This window comes from Mastigoproctus giganteus, chromosome 10 (assembly GCF_048544385.1).
Source record: "Mastigoproctus giganteus isolate SK-2022 chromosome 10, ASM4854438v1, whole genome shotgun sequence".
In the NCBI taxonomy this organism is placed as follows: Eukaryota; Metazoa; Arthropoda; class Arachnida; order Uropygi; family Thelyphonidae; genus Mastigoproctus; species Mastigoproctus giganteus.
The window spans coordinates 225,489,557-225,505,479 of record NC_143584.1 but is presented as its reverse complement, the minus strand read 5'-3'; the positions used below and the strand labels follow the sequence as shown (position 1 = coordinate 225,505,479).

At 36.0% G+C, this 15,923-nt stretch overlaps 1 protein-coding gene across 1 annotated transcript in view; it reads left to right on the top strand.

Annotated features, from left to right (window-relative positions):
- The window catches only part of LOC150079991 (TNF receptor-associated factor 5-like), a 31,690-nt gene extending 16,213 nt beyond the window's left edge, over positions 1 to 15,477 (top strand). Inside the window, exons 5-13 of the mRNA XM_090383307.1 lie at positions 5,334 to 5,447; positions 6,570 to 6,683; positions 6,953 to 7,027; positions 7,171 to 7,266; positions 7,555 to 7,605; positions 10,518 to 10,559; positions 12,495 to 12,557; positions 12,991 to 13,260; positions 14,879 to 15,477. Of these exons, the coding sequence (XP_090239433.1) occupies positions 5,334 to 5,447; positions 6,570 to 6,683; positions 6,953 to 7,027; positions 7,171 to 7,266; positions 7,555 to 7,605; positions 10,518 to 10,559; positions 12,495 to 12,557; positions 12,991 to 13,260; positions 14,879 to 15,106 (1,053 nt within the window). The 3' untranslated portion in view covers positions 15,107 to 15,477. The remainder of the gene's footprint in view (positions 1 to 5,333; positions 5,448 to 6,569; positions 6,684 to 6,952; positions 7,028 to 7,170; positions 7,267 to 7,554; positions 7,606 to 10,517; positions 10,560 to 12,494; positions 12,558 to 12,990; positions 13,261 to 14,878) is intronic.
- The last annotated feature ends 446 nt before the right edge of the window (positions 15,478 to 15,923 follow it).

Sequence of the window (15,923 nt, the reverse complement as noted above, 5' to 3'; positions counted from 1 at the left end):
GGGAAAAGATCTCATCCCAGAGCTAGAGTCCAAGCTTTCCACAATTTAAAAAGTTTAGTTGGGCATTGAAAGAAATGTATCCAAATGATAATAATGGCATTTCACTTACCAGTTCAAAGAGATAGAAAGCAGAAGCAGTGAATCAAAATTACTCTACATTTTTGATATTTCACTGCCTCACCAACTTAATATGCCACTAAGTAAAATCTTTCCAACCAGCGATATCTTGAGAATGTTGCAGGTTAACCAAAAATGTTGAGAAGATTTAAACCTAGACATCTCTTGGTCGAAACACCCAATCAGAAACATGTAGCCGCATTTTTGAAGCTCGTTTTTCGGTGGAGCAAATATCCATGTTACACCACAAGTGTAAACTTGTGGTGTAACATGTGGGATAACATTACTGTTCTCATTGCAGCTATCTACCTTCCGCCTCCGGTCGATCTTCTTCTTATGGAGAGGCTGTCGCAAGCACTCTGTGAGTTTGAAACGTTTTTTCACCAGTCGGATGAGGTGTACTTGTTTGGAGACTTCAATACTCAACACTCTCCACTAGGCATCGAGAAGTCAACCGCTACAACTAAGCTGCTATATGACATCACGTCAGAACTGGGCCTCAAGCAGTATAACAATACTTGTACTAGAGGCAAGGCAATGCTGGATCTCATTTTTGCATCCAAGCAGATCCTTATTTTAGAAGCAGTTTCATTTCTGCCGTCTGATCACAAGGCTTTAAGCTGTCAAATAAACATATCACAGAAGAATAGATGCACAACTCCTGTTCCAGCCAAGCTGAACTTTAGGAGAGCAGACTGGCAACTATTAGGGCGTGAGCTAGATTGCATTGATTGGTTCTCCTTCCCACGGATTAATGATCTTGACGCAGTCACCGATCATCTTATTAGCACAATCACCTCTATCATTCAAGAGTTCGTACCTCTTAGTAAAAATTACAGGAATAGATTCCCTCATTGGATCACGACAGACATAATTGCGATTATACGAGCCAAAGAACAGTGCAGAAAACACTTTAGGACGACACATGATGAAGCATATATGGCACTGTTCAAGGAACACAGAAGTAACGTTAAAAGGATGATCAGAAATCAGTACGCTCGTTATATGCAATCAATTCAACACAGTTTCACAGTAAATGGAGACCTAAAGCCATTCTGGAACATGCTAAAGAATTCTAATAACTGCTCAACAGGAACAAGGATCATTGATTCCGATGGCAAGCCTATAACCTGTGACAAAACTAAAGCAGATCTTTTTGCGACCTTTTTCTCCTCCTTTTCAGAGAAAACAGCAGCTACTGCTGCTTCAGCTTATCAATTTCAAGTTGTTAAGGATGATACACTGAATAATCTCTCGGTGGACACAGACGATATCATTCAAGCGCTTCGGAAACTAACAAAAGATTTTTCTGCAGGCCCAGATAAGATTCCACTTATCTTGTGGAAGAAATGCTTTCCACAACTTAAATATATAATATTGCATATATTCAATCTTTCCGTTAAGTCTGGTATCTACCCCACTCACTTCAAAACTGTTAATATTATTCCTATCCCAAAGAGAAGTGCAAACCACTCACTAGAGAATTACCGTCCCATCTGCCTTATGAACTCGCTGGCAAAAATTCTGGACACTGTCATTCACCACCGATTAATGGAATATTTTAATCACTTCATCAGCGACTGCCAACATGGCTTCACCAGGGGCCGATCAACTACCACTAATCTTCTCACCATCTGGCAACAGGTTCTAGACACCGTCGATCGCGGGGGACAGGTTGATGTGATCTACACAGACCTTACTAAGGCTTTCGACAGTGTCCCGCATAATCAACTTGCTCAAAAACTAAGCCACTATGGAATACTTGACCCTTTATTATCCTGGTTGATGAGTTATATCTCATATCGTAAACATACAGTGATCATCGGACAGGAAGTCTCAAGGGAATTTTTTCCATCGAGAGGAGTACCACAGGGATCATCTCTTGGGCCTCTTTTATTCACCATCTTTATCAACGATCTACCGCAATTTGTTGAGAGAGGTGGTATCAAGATACTAATGTTTGCCGATGATGTGAAACTATATTCACCTATCTGCAGTCCAGATGATGCAGTTAACCTTCAGACTGCTCTCAACTCTTTTGCTGATTGGGTTGCTTTGAATGGTTTGGAGGTTAATACTATGAAGTGCAGCTCTATTTCCTTTGCCGCTACGAGGAAAACTAAGACTTTAGTTAATGAATATTACATCAAGGAGATGCCGATTTCCAGAGTTGACGAAGTTAAAGATCTGGGAGTTACTTTTACCGCTACATGTGGGTTTGAAACACACGTTAGGAATATATTGAACCAAGCGAAAAAACAAATTGGCTTCATTAAACGGCAGACGTACAGATTTCAAGATCCTCAGTTCTCTGTGCTCCTATTTAAGACAACTATACTCCCTATAGTGGAGTTTGCTTCTCCTATATGGAACCCACACTATGCATACTTGATACAGCAAATAGAATCGCTCCAGATGAAATTTATCCACTATCTTTCCAGACGTAACCCCATGTTTTACCACAGAATCTTCTACCGGAATCTCTGTTCCTACTTCAAGCTTCAATCTCTGGAAACTCGGCGAACTGTTCTTGATTTAAAACTGTTGTACCACATCTTCGCTGGATCAACTTACCTGCCGGATCTTCTATGCCATATTGACCTTCACGCTCCAGTGGTGGCTACTAGACAGAAGACTACTTTCCACATTGGTAACTCCAGATTAGAGATATCCAGGAACTCCTTCTTCAAAAGAACATTGGCACTCATGAACAAGTTTGACTTGGATATGGCTGTGAACAAGAAACAATTTCACAGATCTATTTGGAGTAAATTGACCGATTGACGGATGAGTTCTGGCCCAAAGATGTCCTCATTAATTCGTGTGTGTGTGTGATGATGTCTCCTGCAGCAAACTGCTTTCTGCGAGTTTACATAGCGCTGGACTTGACGTCATGAATATCTTTTTATTTTTGTGAATTGAACTTTTCCCGTTTCCATTGTACAAAGTATATTAGTCTACCACTTATTTTTATGTTTGTACAACCTTTGCTCTGTTATACACTTTAACTGGGCGAATGCCTGTTGTGTATATTATATGTTAAAAAATAAAATAAAATAAAATAAAATAAATGTATATTCTATTCTGTTCTCTCTCTTCTAAAGGTATCATTACTAAATGGGACCTCATGAATGTCACAGAAGAAGAATTTCTTCAAGAATTATGCGATCAGAAGGTAACGCATTCTGATAAAGAAAGATGGCATTCTAGTATCTACAAGAAACATTATCCTTGCCTCTAACAATCCAACTCTATCAAGAGTAGTGAAAGTACAAATGCCAAAAATATGGGCACTCCCAAAAACGCACTCCGTGGACTACCAGTCTAACAACATGTAGCTCCACAGAGCATAATCAAACAGGACGTCCATCAGAAAGAATGAAATGTCCAAACTGAAATGGAAGTCATGCAGTACTCTGAATTTTGCGAACACCATAAGATTGAGAAAAAAATCATCTGTTAACAAGAAAACCTACCTCACTCCATCAGTCGCTATGATCTTTCTTTTAAAAAAGATCATAGCAAAATCTCTTCTATATAATGCCTTATATAGAAGAGATAGAAAAGATTCACAAGCTGCTCACGGCAGCGTTGCCATACTAATCAATTCCAATTTTCCATCTAAAGAAATTTTAAGCATACCTCATTGGAAGTAATTGCAGTTATGTGCCGTCATTGGAATAACTCTTAACTTTGGTTTCCATTTACTTTCCGCCGAATATCTCTTTGTTTATAAAGAACTTCGATGATTTTCTGAGACAATTGTCACCCCCAATTTATCTATTAGGGGACTTTAATAGGCACCACCCTTTCTGTGGTTCAGAAATAGACCGACGAAGGCGATTAACTGAAACATTATTAGATGCTAAATGGAGGCAGCCTGTTGTAATCGCCACGAGAGAAAGGCTTCATTAGAGAAGAGACCATCACCAAGTTGTGATCTGAAGTACTAGAGTACCACTGACCATGACCGTGTACTTGGAAGTGTCGACCAGCTCGGCCCGTGTGACTATAAAACAGAGGCCTGCTGCAGTTCTGAACATTAAAATCACCAAGGAAAATTACCTCACTGTTAGGAAAGTTGGACTGGAGAAAATCAAGTTTCAAAGAGAGGAAAAATTTCAAGTGATTAGTGCAGTTCGGAGAACGATACAGGCAACAAATGAATTTGACAGAATGAGGTAGAGAAATTTTAAGCCAGAGAATATCGAAAAGAGGAGATTCCAAATTACTAAATCCCAGGTTGACAGGTAATATCAGAGCGGACATATGGCACAAGTACAACCTTTGAAGCGAAAGGAATCATACAGCGAATAATTCGGACAACTGAGATGAAAGTGATTGAATCAACCGATAATTGGGATTCTGTACACGGAGTTTGTCAGACTGTAAGTGGAAATTGATAAAAAAAAATCTTATTTTGTGTATTCGTATATATCATTCCTGCTATTTATGTTTAATAATAATAATTTCCTATTTATGTTTAATAACTATTAATTAAACGTAAATGACAGGAATGATATATACGAATGCATAAAATGAGATTTAATAAATAAATTATCTTAATTGCTGCTAAGTTCGGTACACATACTATGAATATGTCACCCCTAATAATACTGATTAGGGGTGACATGACCAGGAGTTTTACATTTAGGTAGAAAATCATAAATTTGATTATATAAAATTGGGAAAAAGGCAAAAATTACATAAGAATTTATTAGTTACAATATGAAAAAGGATTACTCATATTAGATAGTTACACAATATGAAACACATAAAGTAAATAGCAAAATATAAAAAAATATATATGGATATCGTTCCACATTACAACTGAGAACGATGGCAGGAAAATGAATGAAAATGAAACCATGGGTTTCGATCAACCAAACAACGGAGGAGAAACAGTTGTTGTTGCAACTCAAAATCCCAGCGTGGCAGGAATGGGCGATGTGGACATCTCATGTCATCATTTGGTAAACAGGCACAGTTTAAACACAAGATTAGGAAAGAGTCTTGTCTAGATGATCCTGCAATGCTTCTTTAACCAGTGATTCCATTATTTTCCCCGGAACACAAGTTAAACTAACAGGTCTGTTGAGTGAATGAATAAGATACATAGATTCCATAGATAGATGGATAGATAGATAGCTATTCAATTTCAACTTTTATTGTCTATTTCGCTTTTTTCCATTTATATTGTATGCATATCTTTTTAGGTGTTCAAGGCTATTGAAATTGAAGTGAGCCCCAATAAAATCGATCATGTCAATGTTAAATGTCTTCACAGTGATAATGGATGCAGAGTGGAACTCCCCCTGAAGAATATCAAAGTAATTATTTATCTGTTCTTTTATAATTCATTATACGTTACCATAAAAATTAAAAACATTTCCGTATCTATATTAATCGCGGATACTGAGGCAAAGTGTGAAATGAGTAGGGGTAAAGGGGAAGATAATAATAGAGGGGAGGTTACAATCCAAATGAATCTTCGTTTAAAAAAAAAACCAACTCTTTAGGCAGATTGTATGGGTTAGCAAGTTCAACAGTCGAACTTGCTATCCCATAAGGGATTTCAATGTACTTCTTATACGCGGACCAGAAGTACACAATATGAACAGTTTTTGAATAAACTGGATGATTGCTAATTATCTCAGCATGCCTGAGAGAGTACAAGGGGCGCTTTAATATCTTAGATCTGGTGTTCACAAAAAATTCTGTTTCAAAAACTTGACAGTGGTGGAGGGGGATCATTAGCAGACAGTGACCACGAACCATGGTAACTATGGGCCAAAGAGAGTGACTTCTATATTAAGGAAGAATCATGGCGTCTGTGGTTAAAAATACGATTTAGGAGACCATCTACTCATGAATGTTGTTTTGAATAGACCCGCATGGGTTAGTTAAGAGGAAATCATTAAATCTTGATAAAATAAGCTTAATAAAAATTATATTCGAATGTATTTTTTCAATATTTTCAAAGAAGGAATTGGTAAAATAATACATAAAAAGTCGTAATTTCAGTTTCATTTGTCATTCTTTCCTACTGTAAAAAAACAGCTTGTCCTTGATTGCGTGTAACTGTGCAAGACAAAAATAATCTCTATATTTAGTAGTTCTTTATTTATAAAATAAAGGAAGAAGAAAACAAATAGAGGGGTTGGAAATTTAGACAAAAAGTTGCCTTGTCTAGTGATGTCACAGTTATTGGAAAATCAGTGTTATGTGAATTGAGCGCTCCTCAGTGCTCTCGAGATCGGACCGAAGGATGGTTTCTGGAACTGACTGGTGGTTCTATGTATTGTGAATATTTTGGACTATAAGATGCAGGATTCATTTTTATTTCACTATCTACGTTATTTGACGTATTTATTTTGTTTGTAAATTATGTATAAAAAGTGTCATCCGATGCTCCACTTATATATATGTTTTTTTTTTTTTTTCACTGGCAGAATCACCTTGATTCTTGTCGCTATAGAAACTATCCTCGAAATTTCAAGCAAACTGTTTGTGATAAGGATTCGTTCGAACGCCACACGTCCCAGCGTGCTTCAGTACTCATTAATGTAAGTAACTTCCATCAGGTTGATTAAGTGCATTTTCGAAATTTTTTTACAATGAATTTTTATTATGAAAAGGGTGTTTGAAAAGTTGTCCGACTGTGGCCACACTGGAGTTGAATGGCAGCGTTGCCAGAATTGAACACAGACGTCGGATGTTGGCAGTTTTAGTTCCGTGTAATAGGCAGTGGAAGAAGAAGTTTTCAAACACCTCGTAAGTTACTGGCAAACTGTGACACCACACCACTTAAACGCTGTTTTATTCATTTTACTAGCAGTCTCCACTTCATGAAGTTGAGAGTGGACCCAAGAACGGATGCAAATACCATGCAGTCGGCTGCACTTTTAAGGTAAGCCCTTAAAATATCCCCTTACCTTTTGTTTCAGGGTTCATATTTTCGTAAAGTGCGTACGTACATAAATTGGACTCAGATAAGCATTTTTTTCGATCTAAATGATGGAATTCTGTAATCGATAATTACGAAATGTTTAGGGTACTCCTGGAGAATTGAAAATCCACGAGGGATCCATTGATCAACATCCGGATGTTTTGCTGTTCCTCATCCACAAACAAAATAACCTACAGAAGGTAAGTAAACAACCTTTTGTTAAATGTTAACATTGATAAACAATACTCAATCTTTTAATATTAAATTTTAAAATTATAATTGTTTCTTTTTTTTATATGTTTTTCGGATTTTAACCTAGTTCATAACTTATTTTAAACACAGCAATTTAGAATTATTTCGTTCTGATTCTCTAATCAGATTCTTTTTTTTTTCTTAATTTAATTTTTATTTTAATCATTATAATTTACAATTTATATGGTAAGGAAAATATGGATTGCAGTTTAACTTTCATTTTTTTTACCTTTCAGATGATCGTAGACAAAAATACAGAAATGCTTTCATTAAGAAGGGAAATAAACGTAAGTGAAATTCTCTTTCATTTAATATTATCACTCGAATTCTAGTTAAATTGGAATCTTTAATCCAATAAATATACAGCAACGCATACAGAAAATGTCTTGAGTGGGACAAGGTTTGTAGAAAGTTAATCTTTCTCACGAATGCAGGTCAAATGACGTTTAGACAATACTTCCAACAGGCGGTGGTTTGTTTTAATTTTTTCCCATTTCTTTCTTAATTTTTTTTCTTTGTTCCTCTGATCGAGTAAACAAAACAAAAACAAAGTGTTTTTGTTTTAGCTGGAATTAGGAAAGAAAATGAGCAATATGATTCTTTCATTTCTACTCCTTTATTTACTATGGAAGAGCTTAAAAATGCAGTTTCTTCTACGAGTAATAACAAATGCACAGGAACTGTACTGGAAACCATTTTCATAAAAAGATTCTTCTCTATAAGACTAAACCATCTTTTGAACCTCTTCAACAAGTGTCTTGAAGCTGGTAATTTCCCTGTTATTTGGAAGTCTGCTCTCATTAAGCTTGGTTGTAGTTGTGGAGATGCGCTTTTTGAATTGAAAAAGATAATTGATAGCTCTACTTACAAATACATACTGGCAGTTTTTATTGATTATGGGTGCTGGAAATATTACATTTAGTTTAGTACGTGCATAGTTCGGCCCGCCTCCTTGAGGCGTGGACGGAAACTGGGAAACAGCCTTCCTGGTAGCAAAGCGGCCAGAAATAGCTAAACAACACAACAACACACACACACAACGCAAACATAACACTACACTCATTTCTGGCCATTGTACAGAGTCTTGTATATCACCACAGAGAACCATGGCAGAGTTAAACTAACGTTTAGGGGCCGCCTTGCGTAAGACACAACACATGTCCACACATTTTGTTTTAGCTGGGTGCATTACACACGTATAAAGCAAGGAAAATATATTATAGTTAAACTATGTTGCCAAAAGTATTGGGGATACCTTCAAGCTGATACTAAAAGAGAAAGAAGGAGACTGTGGAACGAGTTAGTTAATGTATCTGGCAGTCTCGATGGGATACAGCTTCCATTGATGCAACGAGAAAATTTATACCACAAGTTTCATTTCTCCTGGATAAACGGGTTTAATTGTGGTTCTGCATGGATATATGGACGTCTTACCTGTTGACAGGACATGGATCGATGAACCGGGGTCTTTTTAGGTTCAATTTATCTCAAAGAGGCCTCTGTTCATGTGTATCACCAGAAAGTTGGGATCACATCTTGTTTCATTGCTCCCTGTATGACGATCTCAGACTTCCTCTTCAAGCACTTACTAATTTTCAACCAGGACAGGAGTCGTCTTTGCCTCAAAGCTCGGAGTCATTTCAGATTCTTCAGGCTTTCGCTCAACCGCTGATAAAATTAAGTTTTTTTTTTTTTTTTTTAAATCAGCGTCACCGACTTTTTTTTTTTTTTTTTTTTTTTTGCAGCACCACTACCTTCTTCCTATCTTTTGTTTATTTATTATTTTTGATTATTATTTTTTTTATCTTATTTTTATTATATATATATATTTTTTCTTTTTTCTACTTCATTTATTATTAAATTTTTATTCATTTCTTTTCCATATCCAGCACCATGGGTGTTTCATTTTCCCCCTTTCTTTCTCTTTCCCTCTGGAATAGGTCCCCAGAGGATCTTGGCCTACTTTCTGCAACACCAGGTGGGTCCGGGTTTCTTTTGAGACAGTACGTGCTTTACATGCACTGGCCCACCTTTCCATGATCTCTCCACGTGATTGGTGCTTTTGGGTAGCCAAGTGGCCAGAACAGAACAACAGAACACACACATAATACACACAAACCTACACCAATCAAATTTCTGGCCCTTTTATAGTGGTGCTGACCTTCACAGAGATATGAGGCGGAGTTGAACTGATGTTCTAGGAGCCGCCGTTTACATATACACATGTCCACGTGGTTGCAAGTAAGGCCCATGGTGTACTATCGAATTTTTCGAACAATTGTGAGTAGAGATAAAGACAACATAATCCCACTATATTGTTATTGTTAGGTCACACTTGGAATACTGTGTTCAAGTGTGGAGACCGCACCTAAAAATGACACTGGGCTTCTTGAAATGGTCCAAACATGGGTAACTCGCCTAGTGACATCGGCAAAAGTCCGTATGAGGAAAGCTTCGAATATGTGGGTTGCACAGCTTGGAAACTAGACACCTTAGAGAAGATTTGATTGGGGTGTTTAAGGCTCTGATAGGCAAAAGTAAATTGAATGAGGACGAAATTTTCACGATTATAAATGATTATAGAACTAGGGGCCATAATTTCAAGTTACGGGGGGGAGATGTTTAGACTGAATTGCAGGAAGTTAGCGAGTTATAAATTACTGGAATAAGTTGCCTACATGGGTGGTAGAGGCTGACAGTCTGGGGAAACTCAAAGGCCAGCTGGATTATCTATGGGAAGAGGGGAAACGCTTAGGTTGTCCATTTCCTTTCCTTTTATTATTTTATTTTTATTCTGATTTTACTTATTTTTGTTATTTTATTTATTTTTGTGATTTTATTTTATTATTTTATTTATTTATTTATTTATTTTTGGCTGGTGCATCATAAGCCATAGGCTTCCTTGCACCATGTAGCCATTGCTAATACTAACTCTAATAATAATAACTGGTGGAAGGTGTTTCGTTAAGACCATATGCTGTATTACAAGTCAAATTAACCCTGAAATATAACACACTGAAATCTTCACGGTAATAATAATAATCTATTTGGAGAATTAAAATTGTAAATAATACTTAACTTGAATTTTAAATTAACACATATGTTGAAGAGTTCTTTTGAAAATACTTGAAACTATGATCATATATATCATAAAAATATATGAAATTTCATTTGTAATAATAAAATCTTTCATTTTTAGGAGCTCAAAGGAAGAAATATGTCTCTTCAAAAGCAGTTGCAGGTAAGTTCATTCAAACTTCAACATTATCTTTTACAGCTTCGTGAGCAAGATGCTTGCATGAATAAAATTGTTAGTTAAACAATGTTTGGGAAAAATATAATGGAAAATATAATAAATAAAATCTAGAGAAAATAAAAACACAGTTATTTCCAACTAAAAAATTAATTATTCTATTAAAACTAAATCTCTTTTATAAACAAATGCTGTTAAAACACTTCTTAAATAATAAATAACAAAAATAAGAGTCGAGCAATGTATATATACTAGCAAAAAAAATAGAAACATTTATTCAATATCTTGTGCCATTTTTCTCCCCAATTACAGCCTGTACACATTGTCACAGGGACTTCACTAGGAGTCTAGCTACAATTTTCACCTTTCTTCCATCAAGATGTCTGTCAGCTGCTGTTTCCAACATATTCTAAACAATCTCAACTGGATTCAGATCTGGAGAATTAGGCGACCAGGGTGAATGTTGGAAATGTTCCTCGAACCATTCACATACAATTTTTTTCACGGTGGATAGTTACGAGGTAGTATTGAAAGAATCATCTGTATAAAAATGAAAAATTTCAGGATGAACGTAGTCTGATAACAGAAAGAAATTAACTGGAGGTAACACGACCTTCTAATAGAATAAGTGGACCCACTCCATACCAAGAGACCCTTTCCCCCCAATACTACAACATTTCCTCCAGCCGCTTGAAAGAAAGACACAATTCGGTCTGGATAGCAGCTGGACATCACCGAGACCGAGATTAGCACTGTCTTACCTACTTTGGGTTCCTGGAAAAGGCCCGGGTGATTCTAATCCAGTTAATGACGAGAGGAATTTATGTTTTTTTTTTTTTTTCAATATGGTCTATATATACAGTATATATATATATATACCACCGAATATGGTATATATATATATATAAAACCATACAAATAAATTAGAATAGAAATTTAAAATAAAAATAATGCCAGCAGCATGGCAAGATAAGAGCGAAAATAACCCAAATTAAACATAACGATAAACCAACAGGGAGGGAAGAGAGGGATAACAAGAGTAAATATTGCAGCAGAAACTCTCTAAGATAATTTAGAACATATAAATGTAAGGTTAATAGAATAGTTTAATTTCGAAAGCCAATTAAATAAATTTAACGGCGCGATCTCTGACGGGCACCAGGTCCAAATTTATGTGAAATATCACTAATAGAGATGTAAACCATTACAATATATATATATATATGCCACCCAATATGGTCTAAGTCGCTGATGTGTCCAAAACATTACAAGAACAATCAGGATGCATGGCTTCATGAGGTTCACGCCACACTTTAACTCTGCTATTGGTGCAAACCAACGTTAGATCTTTTTTCACTGTTCCAGTCTAGCCTTGGCAGCGACTTCGTGTCGAATCTTTAGATTTTTTTTACAGCAAAAAGTGGCTTTCATAAAGGCACAAGACTACCAAGTCCATATTCTTTGACTTCCGCCTCATTATTCGGTGGTAAATAAGGTTTGGTCTTGTTCTTGCAGTACCGAATTTCTGCCGCATTTCTTACTTTTAGAAAAGATGCATTCTCCTTTCGTCTTCCACTCATTGTGTACTTCTGAGATAGTTGCTTTATACACCAGTCATTTCTTTCGTTTTTGCAGCTGTGGCTCCTGTTAAACGAGCTCCAGATCGTAAATCGAAAATCGATCTTTCCGATTTTCAGAATTGAAAATCGGAAAGAGCACTATCTTCCTCATGACCTAAGAGTATTGGCTGAGAAATCCCAGGAAAGTACATTATTCATCTAATACAAAGGGCCAGTGAGTGTATTATCTTACAGAAAATCTTACGTTATAATAATATATCTTATTTAGACCTGTTATTCAAATACTTTAATAGTTTATATTGTATTATGCCATCTAAAAGAAATATGCTCTGCCTTTTTTTAGGGTGTTCGGAACAACACGAAGCGGATGGAATATGATCTCAAAAAGAAAACCAAGGAAGTTACTGCAAGTATCTTTCACGAAATATTTTATTTCAAGGCTACTGTAGCAGTTTAATGAGCTTTTACATAAAACTAATTCTTTTGAATTATTTTAAGGGGTAATTTTTAAGTAACGAATTATGGCCTCTTTTTTAAGTTATTTTTGATTGATCGCGTATGAATTGCTTTCTTTTATGCAATGATTACAAAACGAAATTCGTGACAGCAACAAAAACAAATCTTGTTTTTTTTTCCGCTTTTTTTTTACCCCTATGTGTAAAGTTTAACGCTAAAATTTGTTTCTTTTTCATAAAAACATTTACTTGTAAGCTTGATATATCAGAAGAACTGTTAATAGCAAATACTATCATTTTGCGGAAATTGTTTGCTGTTTTGCATTTTTAATTTCTAAATTATTTTATTGATTTCTTTATTTTATTAATTTCGTTTTCTGACAGGAGTTGTATGTCAAGTGGGCAAACATCTGCTCGAAGGAATTTATCTGGAAAATTGAAGGATATTGGGGAAAGAAACGAAGTGATGTCATTGAAGGGAAAGGTTTCTGCAGTTTTTCTCCACCTTTCTATATTTCACAGACTGGAGGGTTCGGATACAAAATTATCCTGAAACTATTTTCCAACACAAATGAGGACACCCATTTATCACTGTTCTTTATTATTCAAAAAGGGGAGTTTGATGGCGCCTTAGATTGGCCTTTCAAACATCTGGTAAGTCGATAATTTTATTCGACATTATATTTTAGAGTATCATTGAGATTTACTGTGAAAATCCAACATAATCAGGTGAGAGATAACGTCGTGTTCTTTGTTTTGAATTCGTGTTCAAAAGCGGCAGAAACTACATCTCTTCTGTAGTAATGTTTATGCATCTATGCGTTTTGTTGGATGAAAAAGCATATTACCTTCTTCTAAGATCGAGTGACTCCACCACCTTGTGAAAATAACTAGTAAAAATTTCTTCCCTAGTGAAAGGAAAATCCAATAAAAACTGCTGAATTCGAACCCAATGCTTGTTCTTACTTGATTATACCTTAAAAGGGATTGATTATATTCATGGTACTGGCCGCAAGGGAGTGAGAAAAAATCTACGCCTAAAGCATAGACTTTTTGTTAGGTCAAGGCTGATGTGAGTACTTGCTCAAAAATTGAGGAAGCTGCAACTTATGATGAGTGGTCTATAATCAGTTTCTTTTTTCTTTTTTTTTTTTTTTTTGAGGGGTGGGGGATGTTTTTGTTTTGGTGTTGGTTTTGCAAGTTATTGATCCCATGATTTTGAGATGTAGCCACACATTGAGGACTTTGCGATATAAATGAACCATAGATTCGAACTGCACAGGTGATGCTACAAATTTCAGTGGGAATCCAGCTGGGCCCACCATCGACTTTTTTGGGGATGGGTTTTATAACCCATCGTGAATATTTTCAAGAGGTATGAAGGATCGCTACTCTCCTTTGTAGAGAGAGAGATATTGAATAATGTATCTCAATTATCTTGTCAAAGGCATCAAGCTATTCTTTGAAATGCCAAATATTTTATTCTCATTAGAGGCGCTGTCTTCGAATATTTATATCCTGTTGGTGCATTTTCAATTTCCCTTTTTCACCGCTTCGATTGAGAGAAATGTGGCTGCTTATTGGTTGGTAGTGTCGGGGCTACAACCACTGAACTCAAACTCTTCTAGGGTGAAAGGTTATGGAAACACAAGTTTGGTCATCGCTCTCTGGAGTGCGTGCCTTCTCGCTTCCTCTTAAAAAGAGAGAACATTGGCTGACGAATTTCTCTTCTGTTTTTTTTTTTTTTTTTCAGGTATTGTCATTTATTCTTTACTAGGCGACCTTCATTTTATTGAATTTAACCTCTCAAAATTTCATTTCCATAAACCCTGGACCTGCAAATAAACATACTATTTCACCAATCTTGTCATTTTCCTTCTTTTTTCCTATGTGGGCAGACTTTATTTTACCATTTAAAATTATGGACCTTTCCCTAAGTAGATCTTACAATTTGCAGTCGCACATAAAAATTTCCAGTTCTGTAATAATTTTGCGAAGCAGTATTTTAACATTTAATTATGATTTTGGTAGTGAATTATTGATCATCATGGTTAATAATTTGTTCAGTGATCAGCAATAAATATATTTACTTCTATTACGTTTATATTATTAAATCGATAAGATCTAAATAAATTTTTAAATATTAATTTTTACTATAATTAATAATCTAAAAATAACAGCGATTTCTAAGTCTCACATTCAAAACTTGAACACTTCTTCTGCCATTTTGTAAACAGAGAATTAATGCAAAATTGATTTTTATTAATTTCAGATGAAAATGATTCTCGTTGACCAGAAAAGTCACACCAACAATAAAGAAATGATCGTAGATCCTTATAAATTTGTCATGCATCAACCTTTTTTCCATAAGCCCACTCATCAGGACAATCCCGGAGTAGGACACTACAACTTCATATCTTTCAAGGAATTGGAATCACAAGACAGTCCATACATGGTAGACGACGCCATATACTTCAAAATAGTTATGTACTTCTCGTAATCCTATTTCGAAAGCAAAGCACATTACAAAGCTCACCAGTCAATGCAAATCCCAGTGTTAAATAATAATGTAAAAAGTGTTGTTTTCTGAGCATTTGGGTGGGTGCATTTACTAAGACAGGAAGAAGTTACTTGGAGCCTGGTGCTCAACGTAACTTCTACGACAATCGATCACCCATGGTGCACGCAAACATTTATTCCTTTAGATGTTAACTTCAAATTACTAACTGAATAAAGCAATGGAGCTATTTGTGAACAAAATCTCTTCATTTCATTTATGAGGTACTCAGGTACGTTTGACTTTCTACTGTCAATAACAAAAATATGTAGTTCAACTCCGTCCTTGTACACTGTGATGGCACAGACACTGTAAAACGGCCAGAAGTGTGTGTAATGTTTGCGCTGTGCATGTGTGTGCTTTTGTGTTGTTTAGTTGTTTCCGGCCATTTTGTCACCAGAAAGGCGATCATCTGAATAACTTGTCCACTGCCCGACTATGACCACGAGGAGATGGGCCAAAACTAGGCTTTGACCTAATAGCAGTTATAGTCGTAGGGTTTTTAGGAGCATCAGAAATTAAGGCCATATTGCTCTATATATACTATTTGTAAACTTCGTGTGTTCTACGTCTATCGTGCAATTTCTGTTTGCATGACGAAAAACCAGAGTTTCCGGGAGAATAAACAATGCTGCCCTCCCCAGAGACCAACTAACTCAACGACGTTGTGAAAAATGCCCATAAAAATTTTTCGCGTAATCGACGGGACTGGAACTCAGGTCTTTTCCATCCTGTGTGGGGAAGATGGGGATTCTATCAA